We start from the raw sequence: 26,306 nt of genomic DNA on the forward strand, positions 1-26,306 counted from the left end.
GAACGCGTGTGGGCTCAATGAATTGCGCGAAAGAGGAATAAGTTAGGTGCGGTGCAGGTACTAACAGTAATCATATTACGGGTAGCCCGGGCGACGCGGGTGGCGTCCCGGGCCTGCGAGGTAAGCTCCAAGGAGAGGAAGATATGGTTCAGAATCAGACGGAACTTCGACAGGCCGGAGTGGGAGTTGAGCGGTGGCCGGCAGGCGCGCCTCAGCGTCCCGACCCGAAAACACGGCCCACGCTGTTCTTGACGACCCCGGTGAGGATCTGACCGCCGAGGCCTCCCATGCCCATGTTCCAGCCGGAGGATGCGAGGTTGTTTGCCCACTTCTGTTTGGCATCGCGGTCACTGCGAACCGATCATGGCATGTCAATCAGCCAGTCAGCGAAGACGGTCGTGCAGGAGGAAGACGAGCGTGGGTTCTGGGGTACGCACGCGTAGGTGAAGCCGATGGCGTTTGTGACGTTGAAGACGAGCGCGAGGACGACGATTGGCACGAAGCTGATTGATCGAGGACGGGGGCGAGACACAAGGACAGGCGCGTTGCAGACGGATATGTGGACGTGGGTGTAGGTAGCGGGTCAGATGATGTGTGTGACTCCAGCAGAGTGGGAGAAGGAGGGCACGCACGAGAGATTGAATTTGAGGATGGATACGATAAGGAGGGCGAGCCAGAGGAGTGGGAAGGTGTAGACCGCGATCTGTGAGGGTGTGGGCGCAGGAAGACGCGTACGAAGACGTGAGCAAGGCTGCGGATAGGCAACCAGTGCATCAGCGGATCTAGGCTAGGGATAGTACTGACCCAGAACATCCTGCGCGCGGGTGGGGTACGTGAGTTCAACGCATGACTGCATGGCATGAAGAAGGGCAATGTGAACTCACTTCGAATCGATAGGGTTTGCTGGGCGAGATGGCTGCATAATGAAGGGAAGGCGAGATGTCAAGCCGTGATCCGATTGCAAGGGAAGAAGAGAAGCCACGCACGTCACGACTCTCGAACACCCAGTAGCTCTCGCCGTCATCGTCGACCTAGAGACGGACAGAGACGCGTCAGAAAGCGCGGAGAATCGGCACGGGACGAGAGGACGCGCCTGGTTCCAGTATCGGAGTCCGACAAGCCGTCGGCCCGCTACGTTCTACGAGGGTCTTGTCAACAGTCGAAGCAACTCTGATGTTCACGTACTGACCCTGCAGTTCCAGAAATCCATCGCAAGCAGTACGACAACAATCACAGACTGTCATTGTATGAGAGTGTTAGGTGCTCTTCTTCAGCATGGTAGTGACGGCAGACTGACAGAGAGGACGTAATTTGCGATGAAGAATCCACCGAGGATGTACACGGTTATGGCTGCTATCCTGAAGAAGTATAGGCAGGAGAGAACGGCGGGGTGCGCGGACTGCGAGACGCGAGTAGTGAATACGGAAACTCACCGCGCCATGACTGCCACTCACCTGCCGTAGTATGCCAGCAATGCCTTACACGCATTCATAGGTGACCTTCTGTGTCTGTTAAGACCCATAAGCATGCGCAACACACCTGACTCCGCATCCCCGGGGTTGGTCGCCATCTGGGGTGGTGGACGCGCATTTGAGCTGGCCTGCGTGGCAGTCGTGCTGCTGATGTTGCCTGCGGCGGAGGTGCGCCTCTCATACTCTGGCTCGTCGGGTTCGATGGTGTCAAAGAGAGGCGCAGAGGAGCTCATCGTGGCAGGATAGAGAAAGCCTAGCTATGCGTTGCGCCCGCACTCTGGCCTCGGCTGCGTCAGTCGCGCCTAGACGCCCATAGAGTCGTCCACGTGGTAGACAGATCGGGATCGTAGTGACGAAAGCCTCCCGGACCGATGTTCGTCTTCTTGGACCACCGTCTGGGCAGCTTAAGTGAAAGCATGGCTCGCCGACATGATCTCGCCTTGCCCACTGAGCGGACGCCTTTGCTTGCCGGCTCCAGTCGCACAACTACAGCCCGTCATGGCTCCTCCACCAGCCGTGGCTCTCCCATCGACCCCGGTCTGCCTCACGTCGGTTCATTTGTGGCTGAAATGCGACCAGAAGAACTGCGCAAGTACACAGTCGACAGTCTATGTCCGCCGACCCTCCAAAGTCGTTCAGCACAGACCGCCTTTGCGTTATGTGCACTTCTCTACTACGGCACATACCTCCGTGAAGCCACCACTTCCCGTCGGGACATTTGGGCACAATGGCGACAACAAGAGCTGAGTACAGCTGCGCTCAAGGCGGTCGAGGCTCTACTTGATCAGGTATGGGACCGCTTCCTTGAAGAAGAAGGCCTGCCGGAAGATGTGCAAGAAGTGTTGTGGGCAGCGTACCCCCTATACCCGGATTCACCGAAGACAGTACGAGGTGCGTGTCCACGTAGCAGATGGACTTCAGCTCATACAACATATCACCGCATAGTCCTAGACTTCCTTGTGAGTCGGGATGCACCTCAGCGCCTCTTGAGTCATCGTCTCGTTCAGCTCTGCCTCGAAGATACGTGGATATACGGCCGTCATGGCAGCCCTGGGAATGACGACCTGTGGACGCGGTCGCTGCATTTCTGGGACAGTACGGGTGTGCCCCAGTGAGTATTCCATTGGATTTTCTCCAATGGACGGGATCTTGACCACATCGCAGTGTGTTGCACCTCTTTGACTTCCTGGTCTATCTGATCTACCTGGGCGTCCTTTGCAGTTACCTCCTGAAGCCACCCATTCGCGCCCAGGTGTTTGCGCTACATCCTAGAAGCGGATACATAGCGTTATATGCATTCTCCCGCATATTTCGGTCCTGGTCATCGTCAACGCCGCCGTTCTTGCTCACGCTTCTCTCCTTCATACTCGCTTTTCCATCGACGCCGCTGCCGGACTCCTCCGCCTATACACTCCTGCTCATCGCGTTCTCGTGGAAGATTGTCTTGCTCCATCTCCCCGTACACCCTAGTCCACTATTCCTCCTCTATCCCGAGCAGACCCTGCCGCTCGCAGTGCTTGTCTGGCGAGGGTTAGGTCAAACCTTCATCCCCGTGGTTGCGTTCTTCATACCGGGCTTGCTCATCGCTCTGGCTCTCCTATCCATAGCGCTCTCCAATAAGTTCCTTTGGTTGACCACAGCGTACTCTACATCCGCCTCACCTATGGATAGCCGCGTGGTCTTCCTGTCCCTCTTCACCCTTATCTTCCTTTTCCTCGTCTGCGCGCTCGGATACGTCGTCCTTATTAATCCGTTCCTCGCGCCTACTGAGGGGCCATCCGCTGTCTCGTGGGACAGATTCTCAAAATCCGTAGGCATGGAAGCGCGGCAGTCGTTCGCCCGAACTGTCGACACATATGCAAGACCATACTACTTCCCTGCTCCCTTCAACATCCTGCAAGTACTACTCGTGCAGCTACCTCAAACGGTCTTCAGAAGGTCCCATTTGGATGCATTTCAGCATACTGGCCGTCTGGAGAAGGTGCTGTGGCGCATCATCATAGCGCCTGTGACCTTTGTCCTCTCGGCGTTTTGGTTATGGAACCTCCCTGGTGGGTGGTAGATGGTATGTCTATTACGTTATGTCGGACGCATGATACCAACTCATGTGTAAAGATAAGGTACAGAAGCGAACATACAACTTGTATAGTGTGCTAATCATACTAGTCCATTGTATGGCTACAGTGGGAGGTCCTATACCGGTCCCCTTCCCCGAATAGTTGGAGGCAGGTAGAGCTTCCCAAATCGCCACCAAGTGCGGAATATCTCCCCGAGGCTATATTCTCGCGGAATCCACCAGGAGTCGTCGAGGAACACCTCATCGCTACTCTCTATACGAGCGAGCCAGTCCTTCCGGACGTGTTCCTCCATACTACCTGGTTGAATGGCCCAGGCGCCGTTGACGTCTTCTAAGGAGTAGTACGGCACAAAGGCAATAGGAAGAAGCGCGTCCTGAAACTGCTTGGCCAGAGCCAAGGCGACGGTGTGATACCGAGTCGTAATGCCGGTGAGCCTCGACATTGGAATCGGCTTCATCAACACTAAGATTCGGAGGTGAGGATGCCTCTTGGTCACACTAATTGCAGCTGGCAGACCGACCGTCAGTGGGTTCGCTACGTTCTGAACGCCATGAGACTCACTGATGACACACTGCAGGCTCTCGATCCAGTTCGGACGGGCGAAACAGTTGTCACAGGTCACGCGCAAGGTCTCCAGATTGGGGGCGTCCCCGACCCATCGTCGGAAGTCCACAGGCCTTGGGCGGGAAGTCTGCGCGACCATGTGAAGGCGTGATAGGGCAGGGAAGAGGGGTCGGCGAGCGCTGAGAGGAACGAACTGGGGCTCGAAACCCGCGACGGACAGCTCGCGGAGTTTGGCGAACCCGCGCGGCACGGAGAAGGTCAACATAGCACGACAGGTTGGACCCCACTCCTCAGGCCCGTACACGCAGAGCGTCTCGAGGTCCGTGCAGACCAGCTGGAACAGCTCCTGCACCATAGAGCGATACTGGTCCGTTGCGCCGTCGAACACCTTCCATTGCTCGCCCAGCAGCCGCACGGCGTACCAGTAATGTCTGTCTGCCAGCGCCTGCAGCGTCTCAGTGCATTCAGAGGCGATGGTGGCTGGGGGACACTGCGTGGTGGCGAGGCAGAGGTGGCGGAGCCTTGGTGTGACAGTTCCTTCCTCCCTCATGCGGCGGTATGCCTTCAGCGCGGCTGGTTCTGAAGACCGTGCGATGCCCCGAGCTTCTCTATAGCAGTCGAGGAAGAGGCGCAGCCGGTCGGGCGACCCCGACAGGAGGGAGATGGAGTGGAAGCGAACCGATCGCGATACGGCGCGTATACGATGCGACACTGCGGAAAGGGAGCACCCGGTGTATCCTCCATCTGTACATGCCAGGAGAAAGATTTTCTCGAGGATCTCCGTCGGGCAGCGGTCGAGCGATCTCGGCTCGTGCGCAGTGTCTTGCGCTGGAAGTTGGTGTGGCGGCGAGGCCCCTATCAGCTTTCTCAGGAAACTAGGAAGGCGGACGTGTGTCCGCATGAGCGTGGGTAGGGCGATATGACGAAAGAGAAGAATGAGAGACGGGATTAGGAGCGGTGCCATGTGCAAAGCACTAGTGCTGCTCGCGTGTGAGTTCAAAGCGTTTGCAAGGATTCACTACGCACCCACCAGAAGTTCATGAGGGACGAATATATGCGGTCCAACACGCGTCGAGAGCGTGCCTTTATACGGCATACTCTCGTCTTTATGGGGCGCATGCAATTGTGAGTCCGCAAGCGGTGACGGCTCTCCTCAGCGGCACGACCCGCGCATGACAGATCGTCAGTTACCCTGTTCCGGCGGCGAGGGGGCTGTTTCATTCCCGTCAGTGTGCTCGGATGCAGCATTTTTGGCATGCAGTGGAAACGCACTGCACCGCTGTCGACGCCTACAGACATCCACTAACCTCACGGGCGCTGCTGAACAGGAACGACTACCATTTATATCTGTGCACTTTGGGCGCCTTCGCTGTGTCATTACGAACCTGCCGCGGCGGTGCACAGTCCGGCAGGTTGATCATTCCTCTCACCCGCCCGAAACGACGCCCGGCCACTACCCTGTGTCTGAGGGCTGTTCACAAGAGATGAGCTCGCGGAAACGATCTGGTCGGGGTGGAGGACAGCCCCCTACAAAACGTCGCAGAACGGAGATTGGTGGTCACAAACCTGATGACGACATTCCCACCCCGCAGGCCCAGGCAAACGCGCCCTCCGCATCTGCACTCTCCACGCGGACCCTCCCGCCGAAGCACCCCCCGACTCTGGCTACTACTTGCGTGCGCGTATTTGCGGATAACTTTCGAGTACTGTCCGGATCCGAGGAGGAGAGTACGCGGGAAGATGTTCGGTGGTGGTTGAAGCAGCTGCCGGACTCCCTCTCTCAAAGGGTCTTCGCTGGACTGAGGCATACTTGTCCTACCTGGCTAAATCATGGACTTATTGTTGCGGTGGGATAGATTATTTCTTGAGTCGTCTCAAGAACGTTGACATAGCTCTCCGCAGTACTTCTTGCGAGGATCAAACATAGTCCTCAGCGACGACCTCCCTGGAGTAGGGAAGTTGACCATATTTGCAATCGGAGACATGCAGACAAAAGACAAGCTGCGAGAGCTCCAGTTGACCGGGTTCGGGAAGATCGCCGACAACGTCTTCGCCTCCGTCATAGCCAAGCTTCCATCATTACGGAAACTGAACCTACGGTAGGGTCCTTATAGTTCGTATGTCTGGATCTGCGTATCTCAATGACTTAGTAGAGGTTGTACCAAGGTTGGTCAGAAGACGGCCGAGGCTATTGCTGAACATTGTGCTCTCCTGGAAGTGGTCAACCTGAACTACACATCCGTCGCGCCTATGTCGCTGGCTCCTCTGCTACTCAAGTGCCAACATCTGGAGGTTCTCAAAGTGGCTGGCATACCGAATTGGGTTCGTGGATTCGTCACACCTCGCGAATGCTCTCGATTCATATTTGCGTACCAGACAGACACGACGTGTTCAAAACTTTGGTCTGCACTCGACGCTACGGAGGACTTTAAGCTCCCCAACCTGCGCTCGCTCAAGTTGCGTCAAGCGCCTTTGAGTGATGCCGTCGTCAACCCGATACTAGCTGCTTGTCCCAACTTACAGCGTCTTGACCTTTCCTTCACGGCGGTCAAACGTCCAAGTCTGCCACCGACCAACCTCATGGAGAAACTGGTGCTTACGTCGACCAAGATCGCGAGCGGTGAACTAGTGTCCATAGTTCGGGACCTCCCGCTGCTGAAGACCTTGGCCTTGGGGGCCATGGGCGGCGGCCAAGGCTCAAGCGCCGCGATCTCGAACACCAGCGCGATGACAATGACGGACGAGTTCTTGCATGCACTCACCGAGATCCTTGAGGGCTGTCCGAACCTGGAACGCGTCAACCTCGTTGGAAATACGAAGCTCGGGTTCTCAGGACGAAGAGGCCCTGATGCAGCCCTGGCGTATTTCATCCGCCGGGTTGGACGGCGCTGTAAGGTATGAGCGCGTCGTGAGGTTACGTTCCGTATCTGACATCGCCATAGTACCTCAACCTGGCTGGCATCACATCCTTGCGATCCTCGGACCTGGAAGGCCTGGCGGATCCTGACGGTGTGGACGAGGGTCCACCCCAGCTGGTGCAACTGAACCTAAACAATACCGCTGTGGACGATACCGCAGCACCGTACATCTCGACCTGCATTCATCTGCAGACACTGGAACTGGCTGGGACCAAGTTCAGCAGTACGTTGTCGTTCTTCCGTTCATGCAGGTGACTGATTATTCTGCCTCGCGTTCAGGTGCTGGACTGTTCCCTATTATCGATGCTTGTGAGCGCCTGGAGAATCTAGATCTCACCAGTTGCAGAGGCGTCAGGGTCAGCGATCGGCGGCGTTTCTTCGAGGTGAGGGCTTCTCTCCTTCTCGCATGCAGCGCAACTTAGCGTAGGGGCGACCAGGTCTGGGAGGAAGAGTGGAAGAACCGATAAGGAAAGAGATCCCATTCGCCCTGTTGTTTACAATGATGCCATGACTGCTCGGAGTGCGCATACCTTCTTCTCGACCTTCATTTACGATGGAACACACTGGGAGTAGTCTGCACTCGTGATTAGCCGTCGCTCCCATGACGAGCACGAGTTGTACTTACAATCGTTCTGCTTGGCGCAAGTCGCACCGGCTTCATGGGTTTCGTCAGCGCCGACAGTGAAGAGAACAGGAACAAGGGACGTACAAACACATGTGGTAGCTCCTGTCCAGCCGATGCCACCACACTGTCCATAGAGAGGCGCAGAGCTACCTGTAGGGGATGGCGCTGAGCTGGTCGAGGAAGTAGTCTGGACCGTTATCGTGCTCGACGCAGGGGCGGATGAAGTTACAGACGTGCTGGATACAGCCGTCGATGTCGCGGTGGAGGTTGGAGCCGGAGCAGTACCTGAGGCATCTCCATAGAAGATACCTCGTCCGTTGGTGCCGATATAGACACTGTACCAGCGTGTCAATCTGGTCTGCGCTGCGTGATACTTTGCAGAGCATGCTCACCGGCCGTAAATCCTCAAGTCAGCTGCCATGCAGTTCGCGCTCGCGGAACCGAAGCCATGAGCAGCATCGTTGATCTTGACCCAATTCACGCCAGCATCATCAGAGCGGAAGTACCCCACACCGCTGATGTTCGCAGCGGCGAAGAGCGCGGGGTAGCCTCCTGAGGTCTTGGGGGCACCGAGCGCAATAGCCCATGCCTGAGAGACGCCGGAAATGGTGGTGAAGGTCGAGCCTGTGTCCGTCGAGTGGAACAGACCCTTGTCGGTCGACACCCAGATGTCCCCAGTGACGTTGGGGTGGACGACCACCTTGAAGGGCGACGTCGACGAGCCGAGGGCGCCCTTGACGGCGAAGGTCTTGCCCCCATCGGTCGAGAGATAGAACTTGGAGCTGTCGGCGCCATAAAATATCGAGTTGTTCTTCTTGTCGGAGGCGATGGCTGCACTGGAGGGAAGAGAGGAAACGGCGGAGAAGGGGTTGGTGTATTGTGACACCATAATGCCATTGCTAGACGTCTTCCAGAGAATGGTGTCCCCGTCTGCCGAGACCGCGATTTTGCCTCCTGCGACATCGTCAGGGGCGCCGTAGTCCTGAGCCCTGTAGAAATGAGGTGATGAGGAGACCTCAACGGCATGTGCGTTTTCCAACGTACCAGGTGGCACCGCCATCGTTGGAGATGGCAACCTGTTTGCCCTGCGAACCATCTGTGGTGGTACCAACACGGACAATGGTGCTTGGTGAGTTCCCAGCGTAATCAATATCCGAGGAGCTGGAGTAGGTGGGGTTTGAGAAAGACACGGACGGGGCCTTGTCAAGGTCGTTGTGTACGAAACCTGCCAGATGCTATGGTCAGAACAAGGAACGGCTCCACGTGCCTAGGAGTGCTCGCCGTCTACGTCGCCGATGGCGGAAACAAGGTGAGCACCAGCTGGTGGGGAGATGAGGCCCTGAACGTCTCCTCGACGCCGTCAGCAAGGGACTTGAGAGTGATGTTGCGCGTCGCGCCGGAATCCCATTTCAGGAGATCGTGGCCACCGTAAATAGTCTCACCAGTGCCGTAGAGCCAGTGATTGGAGTCGAAGGGGTCGATCGACAGACCCTCCATCATCCAGCCAATCTGCATGGTCAGGTCCGTAATGGTGCGGTCCGGCCCAATCCAAGGCGCAAGCGTGTCGTCGTAGGTATAGTAACGGTTGAGAGTCGGGTAGGATTGCCATGCCCACAGACCGGTCCAGGTTGCTCCGCCGTCGGTCGAGCGGAAGATCTGCCCGTCGGGCCACCAGGAGTTCAAAGCAGCCACCATGATGGTTCCGGGACGCAGTACATCGACCGCGACACCACTGCGAAAATCATTAGCAAAAGCTCTGATCGGATAGCATGGTTAACGTACCCGAAACCGAAATATAGGTCGCTACCGGAGACTGGGGTGATGTCAGTCCATGTACTATTGGCGATGTTGTACTTCCAGACGCTTCCCTGTATCACGCACACATTAGCGTTGAGCGACATACATGACAGCCGCTGGGCGCCAGAGAGTAACTCACCGTCGTACCGTCATACGGCCCAGCGCCATCGGAGTAAGAGACGTAGAGTGCTTTCTCGGCGACGGAGAGGACACCTTTGTGGGGAATGAAGGTGTTGTTCTGACCAGCAACCGCAGTCCCTGCGTACCAATATCAGAGGCAAGAAGCCGTGTATCTGAGCGTGCGATCACGTACAGATAGAACCGGCATCGTCGGAGACAAAGACGTTGTCTGAACCCTTGTTAGCAACACCGACGAAGATGCGAGGGGTAGCTTTGCCGGATGAGCCGGAAGTAGTGTCAAAGGTGACCCACGACAACCCCATGATGTCATTGTTGTATCCCGATGTGTCCGTTGGATCTGGGACGTATGTACCTGCACCAATGCATGTCAAAGCCAGTGCTCACTTATACGGCTATGCACGGACTTACCGACACTAGGGAAGTTCTTGATCTGTGTCCACGAAGCGCCATAGTCGGTCGACTTCCACAAACCATTCCCGCTACGTGCGCCGAAGAAGAGGATATTATGGCTGTTCGGGTCAATAGCAAGACGCTGCAATATGGCATTAGCGGGAGACTTGGAACCAACGCACCATTGCATACCTCACCCATCCCGCGACCGGGCATATTGCCACCAACTTTGAAGGGAAGAGGTGATGGTGTGAACGTCTCGCCTTGGTCCGTCGAAATCAAGATTTGGCCATTGTTAGGGTCCCAGGAGTTCGTATACATCCCAGTAGCCTGCGAGCTAGTTTGAGTTGTGACGTCTTCATAAGACAGATGAGAACGTTACCAAGTATAAACGGTCGGGATCTACAGGATCCGTGGCGATGGCGTCGACACCCCAGTAATTCCAGCGGGCATCGTCGGCGAAGTCCAGGAGGGGTGTCCAAGAGTCGTCGGAGTTCAGTTTGTATGCGCCACCGATATCCGTACGCGCAAAGGCAAGGCCCTTCTGAGAAGGGTTAAAGACGATGTTAGGAACGAAACCACCGCCACCGCCGATCTTGACATTCTTCCAGGTATAGGTTTGGGAAGAGACCGCGGCAACGATAGTAGCCGCCGCCGAGACGGACAGAGCGGTCAAGAGCGCTGAGCGGAACATGGCTTCCCTGTGTGCTTGGAACGCCTGGAGAAGAGGGCAAGGCTTTGGAGCAAGACCAGTTATATGCACATAGGCCACGACGTCAGATTTGCATCCTGAGGTTCCAGAAGACAGAAGCACTAGAGCCCATGCTATTGCCTCCGAGTATTCTGCGTAGGACTGCAAGCGCAAACCGAGGTATATGCGGGATAGCAGTCACGGCATGAGCGACGCGAGAGTGTAGAGAACGTATTTGGTAGGAAGTCTTGACGACGAGAACATGTGTTCCGAGTATGATGAACGAGGTGTTGAGCCGAGACTGTACCGGACAGGCCCGCCGGTCCCGTCCACGGAGGAGCACATGCAGCTGGGCAATGTCACTTAGCAATAGGCTCATGGAGGAACTCAGAGGGACGTACTCGGGCCGCGCACGCATCTCTGGTCGTGGGTGATGAGCAATCAGTGCAGGCACAGGACCGACCGACTGAGTCTTGAGTGCACATTGTCCCGGCACGCACACATGACTTTGCCATGTCAGACAATCCACCGGGATACATTGAGCTGAGATGTAGAATCATAGCAGGATCCCTACGGACTTCAGAGGAGTATCATGCAAACTGTAGACTCTGACCAGTCGCAAACCGTCACAGTTACCTTCGACAGGCCGAGCGCCGGGGCCCTTCGGTGTCAATTAGTAGCAAGGTTTTGTGCATATGGGGAAGTGCCGGGTAGGTTAACGTCTAGGTAGTAGGAGCTATTCCGGAGAACCGAAGGAATCGATGTAATCAAGTGCAAGCGTGACGTGCGAAGTCATTTGACCTGTTGGCAGACGGACTGGGTGCAGACATGCTCATCGTGCTTCGGAAGAACCTGGACCACATGAACGAGCGATGAGGACAAGATGTACCTGGAAGTGAAGTGGGCCGGGAACACTATGCATGCCGTATACACATGACGCAGTTGGAGGACGACGCAAACGCTTGAAACTGATACTTTTGCACGAGTACTGGGCAACCTAGATTGCGTGCGGCTCACCTCGACATTTCGTGTCGCACACTAGGGACCAATTGTGTAGCCTTAGCATCAGCAGAAGATGTTGGTTGGAGGGTTGCAACGACCAACAGGTAAAGTACAAGGCTTAGCCTGCAGCTCCGGCGGGAGGAGCCGGTTCGCACAATAAAGGCGCGTAGGCGCGCACATGCGGCACAACGCCCGTGAAGTGAAGGATTGCCATATTGGAACAAAGCCTTGTTCTCAGTTGTGGCGAAGTGAGCGTGCAGAGGCCATGCTCAATCCCTTCATCTCCCAAATGCTATCGGAAATCCGCACACCTCATCTTGCTCTTGCACATCTATCATCCCCTCTACATCTCAATCCGCCGTAATGTTCAAATTCCTCACCTATCGAGCCCAACTACTGCAGCCAGCCTCGTCGAGCAATCAAGGCGTGAATTCTCATTCCTCCACTGCTCCGAGCAGCGCCCTCTCCCGAGCCGCACTCGAAGGATCGAGCGGTTCTCCACCTCCAGAAGACAACACCGACGAAGTGGTTTCGTCAGAGGTATCATCTCGCTCGTCAGCCAGGTCCCCCAGATCCCATGCAGATCGTCGACATGCTCCGCCACCGTCCAAAGCGTCGCCACGTTCCCCTGCAAAAAAATCGTCACAAGGCGGCAACCTCGACGATGTTTATCCCGTGGAACTTCAATGGGAGCATGTCTACGTCCCTCCAGGTCCGTGGCAGTGGGCCGCAGATCAGTCGCTCAGCCATGTTCAGTTACTCACACATATCGCTGGCAAGTTCGCTCTTCGATCTGCTCAATTAGACGATTCTGACTCATGTGCAGCAACGCCCCTGTGCAAGACAGACCTCATGCGAGGATTGATTGGATACCATCCGGTGACATTTATTCGACGAAGGTACGCACGAGATCTTCACTCTATAACGGTCTCTGCTTGTACACACATCTTGTGTCATATGCCCATGCAACTCTCCTGTGTCGCACGAATACTGACACTCTACCCCACCCCTAGATGGACTCGGACAATGCACGCGACACGCACCGGGCTCTTTAAAGAGGTCCGCTACAGCCCTTCCATATCATATCAACCGGCAAGCTAACTGATAGCCTATTCACGGACTAGTTGAAGCTCTTTAGCTCAGATGCCTATCTCCGCGAACTGCAAGGCGTCGTGGTTCCGCACATGATCAACGTCTACGATGATCTTCACAGTGTCTCGCTGCTGTTTGCGCCGCCACATCCCTCATTCTGGAGAACTGCTAGCGCGGACATGCCCCGTGTTTTGAAGAAGCGCGTCATTGATGCATATCTCAAGCTTCACGAGCACGGCGTCTTACATGGTTCCCCGGAACTGCACAACATCCTCATCGGCGCCGACTGTCGCGTCTCCTTGTTCGACTTCTCGATGGCAGGCGTCAAGGGTGGTATTCCGGCGCTTGGACTCCCCAAATGTCTAGGGCGGAGCGATTACAACTGGGAGCTCCGCGAAGTCATGTACAAGCTGGACTGGGAGGGCGCACGCGCGCGAGAGGAGGCGAAGTACGGGAGGGCGAAAGTACAGCGGGAGCGTGACTACGCGCGCGACCAGATGCTACACATGAAGAAGCAACGCGTCATCGCCGACGAAGAGATTATCGACCCTGACGAGATGCCGAACCAGGATGACCGCGAAGAGCCTGCTCCTTCGCGTAGTGCCTGGCAAAGCTGGGAGGAATCGGTCAAGAACGCGCCGCCGCCGGTAACGGTCGTTGTGCCAGGTCAGTCCAAGGAGCAGCTGGAAGCCGCCGAGCGAGAGTACAACGCCCGTATCAAAGAGCTGGAGGAGGAGTGGAAGAGGGAGCCTGAGGTTCCGCTCTTCGCACATGCGCCTGGGTTTCCGTTGCCAGTCCCGTTCGCCCAGCCGTACTTCGACGTCGAGGACAGTCCGTTCGCTCCCGTGAGGGAGTCCCGTAAGCGGAAAGCGTCGCCCGATGCGGACGACGCCCAACCTTCTGCGAAACGCGCTCGGCGAGAACAGGGATCGTCCAAGTCATCTCTCTCAGCCGGCCCCGTGTTCAAATGTCAGTGACCTTTACTCATTGCCGTCGCAAGCCGTCCTGAATTTAACTCTTCTGATTAGACTCATCGACGACGTACTCAACTGGTACCTCCGAGACGCTGCTCCCCGCTGCTCCGCCTCCGAAGACCCGACCAAAGTCAAAGCAACGAGCTACCACCCCTCCAATAAAGTCTCGCGACTTCGCGTCTGAACCCTACGATGGTCCGCGCGGCTACTACTTTCCACATCCCCCTACCGAATACATTGTGAACGCCAATCGCACCGCGCACATCCTCAACACCAACGCTCTGGAATTTGCGCGTCAGGGGATTCCGTTCTTCCGAGGAGATATCCCCAATGTCCAACCGCCTCTGTACAGGCGCTTCACAGAGAAGGCTACCTCGGGTTCCCTCGGCGTGCAGAAGCGCAAACGCATCGATTGGGAGGAGCAACACGACTGGGTGGATGATAGAGAGGCGAAGCGGCTGCGGTATGAGGAGGAGCGGAGCGCGTACTTCAAGGAGAAGGGTCGACCTATCCGCATCGACGAGCGCGTCTCCTACGCCGAGCCTCCGCGGTATCATCGCGACAAGGATACGCGAATCGATCCGTCCTACCACGAGCCTCTCCACAACATTCTGCAGGTCGGCCGCGGCATCCTGAAGAAGACGCCTCCTGTGAAGCTCGTGTCCTACGACCTCGGCAAGTGGCTATCGAACGCCGGCCCAGCTCCTGGAGCAGTTCGGTTATCATGCATCCCGCCACCGTCGATAGAGGACGACGCACTATCGCGCCTCGAGCGCCTCGGACAGAGAGCGGAACGCAGCCTGGACGAGACGGCGGGGGCTAGGAGGACGACAGACTCGGACGGAGCCGAGGCGAATGAACGCGACGTCTCTTGTGCGCGTCATGAGCTACGCGACGAAGCTGCCGGAATGGTGCCTGAGGCGGGGGTCGCTGCGCGACCGATTCGATATACGTCTGTCGGACCTGGAGGGACGAAGATGGTGAGAGTGATGGTCTTGGGTGCGTCTACGGAAGATGCGATGGATGAGAGGGAGGTGGAGATATTGCTGGATCCTAGATGCGATCCACCGAAGTCCAAGGTTCAGAAGGCCGAAGTCGTGAAGGCCGGAGTAGAGAAGGTAGAAGTCCAGACCGCGCAAGAGGTTCTAGAGGAACAGCTCTGCGGGCGCGAGTACGACAAGACCATGCTCGACGATGTCTGCAATTGGCTGGGCATGCGCGAGGAGCCGGATTATACCGATCTTTGGGACGAGTGACGACGACTCGGTGTCTGACCGTGTTCGTACTCGAGTACATATTTTTTTTTGGCTAGGGGCTTCGCGGTACAAGATACTTGCCTTCGATCTCCTTCGATTGAGGCGGGAGAATTGTGAGTTCCTGGAAACAGATGAAATTTCTGCCCGCAGATCTTTGAGTGCCCGGGCGATAGCCTGTTACGGTGCCTGGCACTATCCCCAAAACACGCGCCAGATGCAGAGGCGTTCCGTCCCGGCGGTAGGCCGCTGGCAGGCAGTCCAGTCGTGTGAGCAGGGCTCGTAGCATGCCCGTGGACAGGATCACCTGGCGCAGGCTGTTTGACAGCAAGTATGTATTCCTGTGCTGCTGCTATGAAGCCGCAGGAGGTGTAGTTGGCAGATGCAGCGTGGTGTCGGACAGAGCGCAAGCGGCCATGAATCCCGAAGCGAGCGGGATGTGCGGGGACAGCCATAAGCGCCGGTAAGCGAGATAACGGGTGGGGCGGGACAACCACTCGATCGAGAAATGTCGGGGAATGCCATATGCCCCGATCGCGACCGCGGATGGGTGGAATAGCCGCGTAGCCGACAACCACGACGATCGTCGAGACTTGGCGGTCGTTCGCGCTCTTTCTCGCATCGTCGGGGGGGTCGAGGCGGGCGACGTGGGCATGACAAAGGCAGCGGTCTAGGTGTGTCAGGAGCAAGGAGTCAGGACACAGGACAGTAGGCTGGAGAGGCGTGGATCCGGGTGGACAGTATGACGCGGAGACGTTATCAGGACTTGTGGTTTGTTCGCTTGGGGACGCCACGAACCTTGATATGTGTGCCGTGGGAAGGTTACCCCGCATCGGCTAAGTGCCTCTACTATCGCTCACAGGGCCGCGCAGACTGAGACTGGACTGCCGGCGATGTGGACGCATGTGCGCACGAGTCGGCAGGCACACCTGCGCACCCAGCTCTGTCCAGCAAGCCGTCGACCCTTCCTGTTGCAGAACAGGTCCAGGCAGGGACGCCACTGACAATGTCTGAACGGGTTTAGCTTCGGACGGAACACTTCCGCCGTCGCACGGGCGCTTCGGAGCCCGCCTGCACCCAGCTATCGCGGGAAATTGTATCAGGCGGCGCATCGCCTCCATGCCTGCGCCGTGTCTTGCGAGCGCCCTGCTCCTGGCGTCTCCCCGCCCATGGCGCTAGGCAATTCCACATGAGCCCCGCCCTGCTATATAAGATGTACTCCCATCGTGGGATCCACCTCGAAGACGAGTCCCTCCCACCCTGGGCCTTCCCCTTGCCATCCACTCCTTCCTCCCCGAGCTTCAGTCGTCATCCATCTCCCTCAATCTCCAGTCATGGGCGTCGAGGAAAAGCATGCCGACGCTCACATCGTGAGCGAGGCTGTCGTGGAGAAGCACATGGACTACGACGCAGAGTCCCACTCGGGTGCAGCCCCCGAGCACGGCAAACTCCAGCGTCACCTCAAGAACAGGCATGTTGCCATGATCAGTATCGGTGGTATGTATCTCTCTCGCTTCCACCAAATCGCCCACTCAAGTCGCGCGACTTCTTAGGTGTCATCGGTACCGGTCTCTTCTTGGGCACCGCGTCTTCATTGGTCGCAGGTGGTCCCATCGGTCTCTTGCTCGGTTACTTCGTCGTCGGCACCGTCTGCTACAGCGTCATGGTACGCTCTCCGAGCCTCCTCCCTCTGACTCTCTCTGACTCATGTCGCTTTCTTCCAGATCTCCCTCGGAGAGATGGTTGCCTACCTCCCTCTCCCCGGTGGTCACATCAAGCTGGCCGAGCGTTTCGTGGACCCGGCTTTCTCCTTCACTATGGTGAGTACATAGACAGTCAATCCCGTCCATAGCATTGGCTGACCACGCGCCTACAGGGCTGGAATTACTGTGCGTCCTCCTGCGCTGTTGTACGACTCCAAGAGCGGTACTGAATATGCGTGATCTCTAGGGTACAACTGGACCATCATTCTGCCTGCTGAACTGAGCGCAGCCGCCGTTCTCATCAACTTCTGGAACACATCCGTCAATAATGCCGTATGGATAACGATGTGCTTGGTCGTCGTCGTGACGATCAACTTGTTCGGTGCTGGTGTGTACGGAGAGTGCGAGTTTATCTTCGCGTAGGTCTTTTAGTCTGATATCTCAACGTCGACTATCGAGCTGATCATGGACCTACCACTAGCTCCATCAAGGTCATCACTATCACCGGCCTCATCATTCTCGGTATCGTCCTCGACCTGGGCGGTGGACCTAACCACGATCGTCTTGGTTTCCGCTACTGGAAGAACCCCGGTCCCTTCGTCGATTATGCGGGGATCACTGGCTCCAAGGGTCATTTCCTTGGTTGGTTCGCGGTCTTGACGCAGTCTGCGTTCTCTTTCATCGGAACTGAGATCGTCGCTGTACGTCATCATTTCTGCCCCTGTCCCCGGAGTTCCTCAAACTCACCTGTTATCTTAGATTGCGGCCGGTGAGGCGAAGAACCCTCGTCGCAACTTGCCGAAGGCGATCAAGCGCGTCTACATCCGTATCCTGCTGTTCTACATTGGCGGTGTCATCATCATCGGTCTCCTTGTCCCTTCGAATCACCCCGACCTTAACCTCACCACGTCTAACGCTGCCAAGTCGCCTTTCGTCATTGCGATCAAGACCGCCGGTATCAAGGGTCTGCCATCGGTCATCAACGCTGCGCTCTTGACCTCTGCGTGGTCCGCTGCATCCTCCGATCTCTATACCAGCTCTCGTGCACTTTGTACGTATCTAGCTTCCTCGTGCTCTAGTGACGTACTTACGAGCAATCACAGATGGTCTTTCCCTTGCCGGCAACGCACCGAAGATCTTCACCAAGGTGAACAAGAACGGTCTTCCTTGGGTCTCCCTCATCTTCTGCGCGCTCTTCTCGACCCTCGCGTACATGGGCGTCTCGAGCGGTTCAGGAAAAGTATTCAACTGGTTCGTCAACAGTAAGTCGCCTCCACGTCTGTTTTTGCGCGCCGATAGGGTGCTGATAGATAATCCGCAGTGACTTCCATCGCCGGTCTCATGACCTGGTTCGGTATTACCGTCACCTACGTCCGCTTCTACAAGGGCTTCAAGGTTCAAGGCTTCGACCGTAAAACGCTCCCTTACGCGCACTTCCTTCAGCCATACGCCGCGTGGTACGCCATGTTCTGGTGTATACTCATCTGCTTCGTACGTTGTTGTGCTCCTGTGTGGATATGTTCCGCCACTAACGGCACCGCTGCAGTTCTCGGGTTGGGCAGTGTTCCTTAAGGGTCACTGGGCAACGGACACGTTCGTCACGAACTACATCCCCTTCATCCTGTTCCCCATCCTCTATGTCGGGGCGCGGATCTACTTCCGTCAACCGATGGTCAAGCCCGAGGACATGGACTTCGTCTCGGGCCTGAAGGAGATCGAGGCGGATACCTATGACGAGCCTCCTCCGAGAAACTGGGTTGAGCGTTTCTGGTCGTGGCTGGTGAGTCTCCCTGTCCCTCCTCGCGCGTCGATTCCGTGCATGTGGCTGACGACGGATGTGTGCAGATGTAAAATCATTCATGTCGGACGATGCTATCGCAACCGCATCGCTGTAATGCTGTAGTGCTCAGTGTCTATTGTAATGCTGTCAATGACTACCCCCCCCACACACACGCTGCACCTACCTCATTGTGCAAAACATTCTTGTAATGTATCTTAGATATAGTATTGCGGTTGTCGACTAACGGTTAGGAAGGAATATCATTATCTGGGTCGCAGACCGGTTCAAATGCGCTAAGTGTGTTCGTCTGTTTCATCATCACAGTACGGCATGACGTGCTCGGTACGAGAAGGGTGTTTACCACCAGGCTGATCAAGGCGTAACTCTGTTACACTTGGACCCACAAGTTTGAGTGCGGCATTACAACATGGTGTCTCGGGTACATATGCGACGGCACTACCAGTACCTAAGCCCACGTACATTCCACCAACGATCGCGGGAAGACACGGTTCACTTCGCCGTTCCGGCATGCACATCCGCAAAGTATACAAAGCAACTCCGTGTCCTTCTTCGTCATCCGCCCCTATGGACACGTTGCCATGCGGGTCATCGGCGGCACGAGGGCGAGGAGGTGGGTGGCGGTGGAGGAGATCGCATGATCGAGACTCGGGCCAAAGGATGGACGCCGTAAAACACTGCTCTTCGCAAAGTCCCTCATACGGGGATGTAACGTGCATATCGGGCGAACCTCATCCAGGCGCCGATGAGGAGTCGGGAGTCGGACTTTTGCCCGACTTGCGTCCGCTGCCCTGCACAACCTCGACGGTGACACCCAGTGGTTCGGGCATTGCATCCATCTGAAGCAGGACCCCATCTCGAAGGAATGTCCATGCCAGTTGCGCATAACGATAATGCCACTGTTCTCGGAAGAACGCGCATGCTACTCTTCTCGATTGGTATACGTAGTTGACGAAGCCCCGGCGGCGTCGCGGGTGACGACGAGCATCGCGCCGGCATCCTGGGGTTGCTTCTGCCCCCGCCAGCTGTCAAGGCCGCACTGCGCATCCGATTCTTTGCGCCGCACAATTCTCGGATCGCGCCTGCCGGCTGTCCACGGCATCCCGGACGATTCGCAGGTCTCAGACCTCCTGGCGCTGAGCACGGACGTTTCGTGACATGTACATGGCAGCCGTTCCTTGACTGTGCCTCCGATGCTTGGTCCTCCGGAGCGCGGTCGCTGCGGCGGTGGTCGGGGTAGGCACGCACATGGTCGGACTCGGACGTGATGCGCCGTGTGTGCGCCGCCTCAAGCTCAAGCCTCGTTGAAGAGCACCCGGCGGTCTCATACGCGCATGCCGCGATGGCGCCGTGTCGCGGTGCTGGGTCAGTGCCTGTGCTCGTCCACCACGACGAGCTAGCGGATGATGGGACTTGTGAAAGCCTGATCCCACCCCCTCAATTGGTCCGTGGACGCAGCCCCCTTCGCGTCGCGTTTGACATGATTATCATGATGGAACGCTGTGATACTGCGAGGAACGCAACGACCGAAGCCCTTCGTAAGGAGTACGCGCTCGTGTGTCAGGCAGACGAGCCCAGGAGCTGGGAGTGTTGGGGAATTTTTCGCAGTCGGGCGCAGCTGCGCGCTCGCCGTGCGATATCGAGGCTCGCGGTGGCGGGATCGTGTGCCCCCGTTACCCGCACCGCGCCCGAGCGCCCGAGCATCGGTCTTCGCCTGTATGTTTGAGCGCTGCGGGCGCAGCAACGGAATGGCTTGGTCGACCGACGGACCAAGCCCTGCTTGGATGACCTGGCGACCGCCGACTGCAAGGCAGAGCTCGAGGTCTGGAAAGCATTCTCCAGCTCGCAGATTACTCACAACTCGAGAAGCTCCATTGTAATCGTGATGTTACATCCTGACATGAGGTGGGGACTCGACTCCCCGTGCTGATGTATGGAGAGGTTGACATTTGTTAAGCGTGCTGGCGAGAGGGGCCGGAGCTATCATTGGAAGTGCAGGCTGTCACGAGCGAATAAGTACGAGTTGGTATCGCGTTTGCAGTCGAAATCGCCTAGAATGTCCTGGGGATTGGTTTACGAGGGATAAGGCGGGCACCCTTTAATTATGGAGGCGGGTGGGCTGTACTAGCGTGATACAATCATGGGCGAACGGCGTGCAGTGATGGTTGATCTCGGCGGGGAATTGCTGGGCATGGGAGCCTCATGGGATCGAGAGCGGTTGTGGTAACTACTGCTAGCGACCGCTAGGCCCCGTCTTCACGTCGTCCTCTTCCATCTGTACATCATTTTGGACGCCTGCCACGACCGTCGACCGTCCTGTCCGTCTCGCCGACCGCCAGCAAGTCTACGCGGAATGCCAGGGTCAGATATCGAAGATGAGCTGTACGCGTCTTACACGTCGCGTCCGGGGCCGGGCCTGGCGCAGGACGACGAGCTAGATGTCGACAGCCCGGTGCTGGGGCTTTGGGCGGACGTGGAGGAGAAGCGGGTGGTAAACAGGAAGTCTGGTGAGTGTCCATGCTCGACGCGGCGGATGATGGTCCCTAGACCCGTTATGGGGCCCGCCCGGTAATTTGCGCCCAGAGAAGCTGGCCCGTCACGGTTACCGCAGACGGCCAGGACTCGCTCTGCCAGGCTCAGCCCTCTTCCACCATTCATTCCTCCCGTCTTCTCCTCCCGCCGACGAGCAGCCGCACCCACTGCCCGGCCTACGCTCCTTCCGCCCTCCCTCCCGCTGTCCTTACTTTTGCAGCTGCTGATCCTGATCTCCGTCTCGCCCAGATTTCGACTACTACCACTTCTCTGCCCTCTCCCCGCCCTCGCCGTTCTCCCCCGGCAAGGCCGCCATGCTTGCAAGACCTCGCGCCCCGACGCCCTCCAAGGTCTCCGTCCCCCAAGACGACTGGAACTCCGACTACGACCCTTCGTCGCCAGGCGTATCTCCTTCTAGTGCCTACCTTATTGCTTCTTCTCCCCCGACCATGCTCACTCCGCCTCCCGTAATCAACTCCCAGTCCCTCTCGGCTCTCGGCTACACCGCGTTCGGCAGCAGCAGCAACGACGAGGAGGGTGCCTTGTCCGATTCCGGCTATTCTCATTCCTCCCAGCGCTCGACCTCCGTCAATGCTCTCCCCGATCCCAACCAGTTCCCAGATCCATATCCGTACCGGAGGCCGCCGCGGTGGCACATAGGTACGACGACGCCTGCGCTCTCCTCCGCGGACTCCTCGTCTGCATCGACGCGCTCCTCTGCGTACACTGGATCGGCCAAATCAGGTGACTACGGCCATGTCCATGTGGCCCTTGGTGACGATGAGTCTGGAAGGGGTGTGGGAGTAGGAATCACTACCGACGACGTCGTACAGCTTCTTTCGAAGGACTCCGGAGCGACCACCACCTCACAAGGTAGGACCCCCGTCGACCAGACGCGCTGGTCCGACTTTTACCAGAACGGCATCCGCTCGCGGTCCTCCTCGCTCGCCAACAGCAAGACCGAGTCGCTGCACGAGAAGGGAATGCCACCGCTCCGCGGCTCGCCCAGCTTCGACATGGGCTGGCAGCGCCCTGACGAGCGCGACGAAGTGGGTTTAGGGAGCGGAGAGGAGACGGATGATGATCCATCTTTCGATGATGATGGCGACGAGGAAGAGGAGGAGCTCGAGGAGGAGCCTACGTCTGCCGCGATCATAGCGGAAGAAGGGCGCGGTGTGATTGTCAGAGGAGACGACACGCCCGTCGTGCGGTTACATGTCGCCCCAGGTGCGTCTCGTCCATTGTCCTGGCTCTATGCCGTACCTTGACGTGACAACGGCTTTTGCTAGGAACTACTCATCTGCTAATTGGGTCTTCGCCCACGCCGAACGCAGTCCCGTCGTTCCTTGCGACGACGTTGCCCCAAATCAGCACCTCTTTGCTGGCTCTCGATATCTCCGTCAACTTCCTCAGCGCGCTGCCGCCAACTCTATCATCATGCGTCAATCTGGAGGAGTTGAACATTGCTTCGAATCCCCTCCGTGCTCTCCCGACCTTCCTTGCGACGCTGACCAGCCTACGCGTTCTCATCGTCGATTCCACGGGTCTCAGTACTCTGCCTGCCAACCTCGCGTCTCTCGAAAAGCTTCACACGCTGAGCATCCGCAGGAACAAGATGCATTCATTGCCTAGCTGGCTGTGCGTCTTGCCAGCGCTGGAGACCCTACTCGTGGATGGAAACCCTTTCCAGGGTCCTTGGAAAGCTCTCATGGAACCGCTCCTTGCCCGTGGACCGCTGTCACCTAACTTCCAGCCTTCTACACCCATGTTCCCACTGCACTCGGCAAGCATCCGGAGTACGTTTACCTCCAACACGGATGCAGACGACACCGAGGAATCAGGGCCTTCCGTGGATCGTCGTAGCCGGGAAGACGAAGAAGACGTTACAGTTACGTCTCCTCGCGCGCCTCACCTCGCCAGGTCCATTACCGCACCATCGCCGCATTCGGGAAACCAACTTCCTTCTCCGGGTCTCTCACGTACAAGGACGACGCCCAACCGTGCCTACTTCGACAAAAGCCGCACTACCAGCAATACTCCTCAGTCGATGTTCAGCGAGGCTGGTCCGTCGAACGCGCCGAGGAGTACGCCGGACTCCGAGCGGGAAGTACGGAAGATGAAGAGCGCTGGAGAGCTGCGCAGGAATTACGCAGGATCCCTCCGCAACCCTTCGGCGTCAGCGTCATCATCGCCTCAGCGACCCGCCCTGACTGAATATGTCACATCTGCGTCCAGCTCCAATCTATTGAATATGGGCAGTCCCTCTCAGGACCAGTCCGTTCCTCGTAGATTCGCCAGTCTTGGGGTGGCTGCTGGTGCCATGTCACCAACTACCAGCAGCCGGTTCAGGAGGACGGTGGACAGCAGCATCTGGGACAGTCCGACTGAAGAGGAGACCAACGTCGAGCCGGTACCTCCCCTCCCAAGCAACCGTGTCGCCTTCCCGCAGGAGGGTGCCTATGCTATGGACCATGCCTTGCCTCCTCGGTCGCGTCCGAAAGACGACAAGTCGAGCCGTTGGGGCTTCCTCAAGAAAATGTCCATGGGCAAGATGCGACCAGATCAGCCTACCGTAACCCCTCGCACCTCTGTGCATGGATCGCAGATGCGAAACCACCAATTCCCTACCCGTCCTTCTCCGCAGCAAGTCGCCTCCATTCCCTCCATTGATGTGCGCATCTCTACCACTGGCGCCTTGCTTCATCAAGAACAGCCCACCGAACTCCCGCCCATGCCGCCCAGCCTATCTCGGAAGGCGTCGAGCGACCTCCTCAAGATCTCCCCTCTCGACCAGCTCAAGAAAGCCTCCAATGAGGCAGCCAAGTTGGCCCCCGTTACCTCTCCTACCAACAGCCTCCTCGTACCGGCGCCTGCGGCTGGTTCGCGCGCAACCAAACGAAGGAGCTTCCTCCCCATTGATATGTCTCCCATCCCAATTCCTAACGCTTCACAGTTCGTTCCCGATGTCACGGCTACGAACAGTGCCGAAGATGCGGAAGAACCTGCCCCAGCTGCTCCAAGCCCTGTCGTGGACACTTACGACGAGATTCAGCGTCGTGAGGAAGAACGGGCTAGAGAGGCCCGGATCCGCGCTTTGCGTTCCGTCATGGCATATCTGCGCGATATGCATGATCTCAGTCAGTCCCAGGCTCAGACCATGTCGCTCTATGGCGGTCCTCCTCCAGAGATACCTCCCGTGCGCTCGCGTCGGCCAACATTAGTTGACAACGGCCGTCTTCCTTCTGAGGTCTCGGTATCGTCCGTCGGGTCTGGTGGTTCTTCATCCACGCGACCAGACTCTGTCAACCTGCGGAGTACTGAAGGCCGCATCAATATCACGCGCAACGGCAGTATGACCCAGACCAACAGCGTTGCGACGACCGACAGTACAGGCTCGGGTAGCGGTGAGGAGCGGAAGTACAAGGACGATAAGGCGAAGCGGGCTCGGGTCATCCGTGAGATTGTCGAGTACGTCCTCTTATACGCTCATACGTTGGCCTCTGACTCAGCTTCTTACTTGACAGAACCGAACGGACATACGTCAAGGGTCTGCAGGAGCTTGTGGACATCTACATCAAACCTGCCTCTGCCGCCATCCAAGGTATCAGTGGCGTGGGTCAAGGCAAGGATAGTGTGGTCCCTGCGCATGAGCGGAAGATCGTGTTCGGCGGGATCGAAGCCTTGTTCGTCTTCCACCAGCGGAGCTTCCTGCCTGCGCTTGAACGCGCCTCCGCACCGATACTCGGTCTGTCTCAAGGGGAAATTGACGCGCAGCTGTCATTGGATGTGGCGCGAGATGTGGCGAATACGTTTGTCTCGCATGCTGCATTCATGAAGATGTACTCGACCTATATCAAGTGAGTAACAGCACAGTTCTCCCAGTGATGAAGCGTACCTAACCTGCTCCATTAGCAACTTCGATAACTCTGTTCAGCGTATCAAGATGTGGGTGTCTGACAGGCCAACGACACCCTCTCCGGGCCAGGCACTGTCGCCATCGTCAAGCAGCGCACAGCTCGTGGGCCTGGGCTTGACCATGGCGGCTGGCCTTGGAAACTCGGCTTCCCAGGAGGGCGGATCGTCGTCAAACGCAGTCATTCTCACGTCCAGCCAGCGCAAGCGAATTAAGGGGTACTTGAAGCGTTGCAGGATGAACCCGAGGCATTCGCAACTGAACCTGGAAGGGTATCTACTCCTGCCCGTGCAGCGCATTCCCAGGTATCGCCTTTTGGTAAGTGCAGCATCTTAATGCGACGTCGTCCTCCTGCTCAAATATGGTCGCAGCTCGAGGAACTTGTCCGGAGCAGTCCGCCGATGTACGAGTACATGGACGACCCTATCGATCGTGCCTTAACGGAGATCGCCTCCCTCGCCACCAACATGAACGAAGGGAAGCGAGAGTCGGAGTCCCGTCGTCGACTCGTACAGTGGCAGTCCAAGATACGCGGGAAGTTCCCCAGCCCGCTCGTACAGCCACACAGGTATGTAGAGCATCGACCCGGGTTGAATCTGTACTCACTTTTTTTCCAGGCGTCTCATCATGGACGGCTCGCTGCAGCTTACTCGCGTGGTCAGGAAGGCGACGGTGGCTTTTGAGGTCATCGACGCTCAGGGCGACTCTTCGTCTGTCGAGGTCGAATGCTTGTCGCCAGAACTGACCCCAAGGTCCCTGATCGGCATCCTTTGCAACGATCTGCTGGTACTATGCAGGGACCCTTCAGACGGGCAGGACCCGAACTCCAGTGTTGATCTCTGGGCTGTGCTACGGATGCAAACCCTTCCTCAGCCGGCAAGTATTGTGCACGGTAACAGTGAGTGTCATCTTGCCTTCTGCAACGCTGTCCGGAACTAAGTGGCGTCGTAATAGCTCTTCGCTTGGTTGACAACAAGGCGATTCTTTACTTCGATGCCCCGTCAACGTCTGACGCCTTGACGTGGTTCCGAGGTGAGTTATTTCACTTCTAGCCGTCGCGACTCCTGTTCTCATTTCCTTCGCGCACAGCTATCAATCTTCATATTCCTGCATCCAAGGCTTAATTCCTATCGTCATTTGCGCTATCTGACCTTGTCACTAACAATCCGATACTGTCTCATTATCACCTACCCTCCATGCCCCCCACTCGGCCTCATGCGCACGCTCGTTCTACTGTATCTCTCGCCAACTCACCTTGCAGACCTGTGTTCCTACTGTCAGCCATTCGCTCCTTACCAACTACCTTTATCCTCATCTGCATCATGGGTTGTCACTGCATCTTTTTATTTTAGACTGGTTTGTA

At 57.1% G+C, this 26,306-nt stretch overlaps 6 protein-coding genes across 6 annotated transcripts; 4 read left to right on the plus strand and 2 right to left on the minus strand.

Moving 5' to 3' along the window:
* Positions 1-2: 2 nt before the first annotated feature.
* L226DRAFT_607708 (DUF846-domain-containing protein) lies at positions 3-1,705 on the minus strand (the record flags this gene model as incomplete). The annotated part of the gene is made up of 11 exons (XM_067685845.1): positions 3-350; positions 438-503; positions 633-703; positions 805-814; positions 885-916; positions 987-1,031; positions 1,094-1,138; positions 1,190-1,237; positions 1,298-1,399; positions 1,455-1,477; positions 1,540-1,705. 11 exons carry the CDS (start codon positions 1,703-1,705, stop codon positions 212-214), a joined length of 747 nt encoding a protein of 248 aa, XP_067543180.1. The 3' UTR covers positions 3-211.
* Positions 1,706-1,860: 155 nt separating this feature from the next.
* L226DRAFT_497684 (RNI-like protein) lies at positions 1,861-7,682 on the plus strand. Its single transcript, XM_067677627.1, has 10 exons — positions 1,861-2,363; positions 2,418-2,583; positions 2,748-3,480; positions 5,584-5,961; positions 6,017-6,213; positions 6,268-6,436; positions 6,491-7,009; positions 7,057-7,255; positions 7,312-7,415; positions 7,470-7,682. Exons 1-10 carry the CDS (start codon positions 1,889-1,891, stop codon positions 7,497-7,499), a joined length of 2,970 nt encoding a protein of 989 aa, XP_067543181.1. The 5' UTR covers positions 1,861-1,888; the 3' UTR covers positions 7,500-7,682.
* Positions 7,581-10,679, minus strand: L226DRAFT_565173 (Oligoxyloglucan reducing end-specific cellobiohydrolase; the record flags this gene model as incomplete). Its single annotated transcript, XM_067683760.1, has 12 exons — positions 7,581-7,606; positions 7,658-7,687; positions 7,742-7,992; positions 8,050-8,646; positions 8,702-8,892; positions 8,975-9,389; positions 9,440-9,525; positions 9,594-9,712; positions 9,768-9,947; positions 10,004-10,127; positions 10,178-10,315; positions 10,368-10,679. The coding sequence occupies 12 exons, from the start codon at positions 10,677-10,679 to the stop codon at positions 7,581-7,583; spliced, it is 2,469 nt and encodes an 822-aa protein (XP_067543182.1).
* Positions 10,680-11,924: 1,245 nt separating this feature from the next.
* L226DRAFT_556361 (uncharacterized protein) lies at positions 11,925-15,148 on the plus strand. The gene is made up of 5 exons (XM_067683127.1): positions 11,925-12,453; positions 12,505-12,577; positions 12,692-12,737; positions 12,803-13,739; positions 13,799-15,148. The coding sequence occupies exons 1-5, from the start codon at positions 12,042-12,044 to the stop codon at positions 14,998-15,000; spliced, it is 2,670 nt and encodes an 889-aa protein (XP_067543183.1). The 5' UTR covers positions 11,925-12,041; the 3' UTR covers positions 15,001-15,148.
* Positions 15,149-16,177: 1,029 nt separating this feature from the next.
* On the plus strand, positions 16,178-18,665 carry L226DRAFT_528764 (amino acid permease). Its single transcript, XM_067679455.1, has 11 exons — positions 16,178-16,494; positions 16,551-16,663; positions 16,722-16,817; positions 16,874-16,886; positions 16,948-17,119; positions 17,182-17,401; positions 17,460-17,751; positions 17,804-17,962; positions 18,022-18,191; positions 18,247-18,480; positions 18,546-18,665. Exons 1-11 carry the CDS (start codon positions 16,332-16,334, stop codon positions 18,549-18,551), a joined length of 1,638 nt encoding a protein of 545 aa, XP_067543184.1. The 5' UTR covers positions 16,178-16,331; the 3' UTR covers positions 18,552-18,665.
* Positions 18,666-21,479: 2,814 nt separating this feature from the next.
* Positions 21,480-26,067, plus strand: L226DRAFT_450595 (uncharacterized protein; the record flags this gene model as incomplete). Its single annotated transcript, XM_067674959.1, has 8 exons — positions 21,480-22,257; positions 22,320-24,498; positions 24,555-24,887; positions 24,943-25,261; positions 25,315-25,511; positions 25,561-25,841; positions 25,898-25,975; positions 26,033-26,067. 8 exons carry the CDS (start codon positions 21,480-21,482, stop codon positions 26,065-26,067), a joined length of 4,200 nt encoding a protein of 1,399 aa, XP_067543185.1.
* Positions 26,068-26,306: the final 239 nt, after the last annotated feature.

This window comes from Lentinus tigrinus (assembly GCF_003813185.1).
Source record: "Lentinus tigrinus ALCF2SS1-7 unplaced genomic scaffold L226scaffold_1, whole genome shotgun sequence".
Lineage (NCBI taxonomy): Eukaryota > Fungi > Basidiomycota > Agaricomycetes > Polyporales > Polyporaceae > Lentinus > Lentinus tigrinus.

Excerpts from the sequence above, each read along its gene's own strand:
- L226DRAFT_497684 (XM_067677627.1), top strand. The coding sequence starts at position 1,889 with ATGGCTCGCCGACATGATCTCGCCTTGCCCACTGAGCGGACGCCTTTG. Across the intron at positions 3,481-5,583 it reads GGCGCATCATCATAGCGCCT|GGCTGTTCACAAGAGATGAG; the intron begins GTGACCTTTGTC and ends CCTGTGTCTGAG. Across the intron at positions 6,214-6,267 it reads TTACGGAAACTGAACCTACG|AGGTTGTACCAAGGTTGGTC; the intron begins GTAGGGTCCTTA and ends ATGACTTAGTAG.
- L226DRAFT_556361 (XM_067683127.1), top strand. The coding sequence starts at position 12,042 with ATGTTCAAATTCCTCACCTATCGAGCCCAACTACTGCAGCCAGCCTCG. Across the intron at positions 12,454-12,504 it reads GTTACTCACACATATCGCTG|CAACGCCCCTGTGCAAGACA; the intron begins GCAAGTTCGCTC and ends ACTCATGTGCAG. Across the intron at positions 13,740-13,798 it reads AGCCGGCCCCGTGTTCAAAT|ACTCATCGACGACGTACTCA; the intron begins GTCAGTGACCTT and ends TCTTCTGATTAG.
- L226DRAFT_528764 (XM_067679455.1), top strand. The coding sequence starts at position 16,332 with ATGGGCGTCGAGGAAAAGCATGCCGACGCTCACATCGTGAGCGAGGCT. Across the intron at positions 17,752-17,803 it reads TACCAGCTCTCGTGCACTTT|ATGGTCTTTCCCTTGCCGGC; the intron begins GTACGTATCTAG and ends GAGCAATCACAG. Across the intron at positions 18,192-18,246 it reads GGTGTATACTCATCTGCTTC|TTCTCGGGTTGGGCAGTGTT; the intron begins GTACGTTGTTGT and ends GCACCGCTGCAG.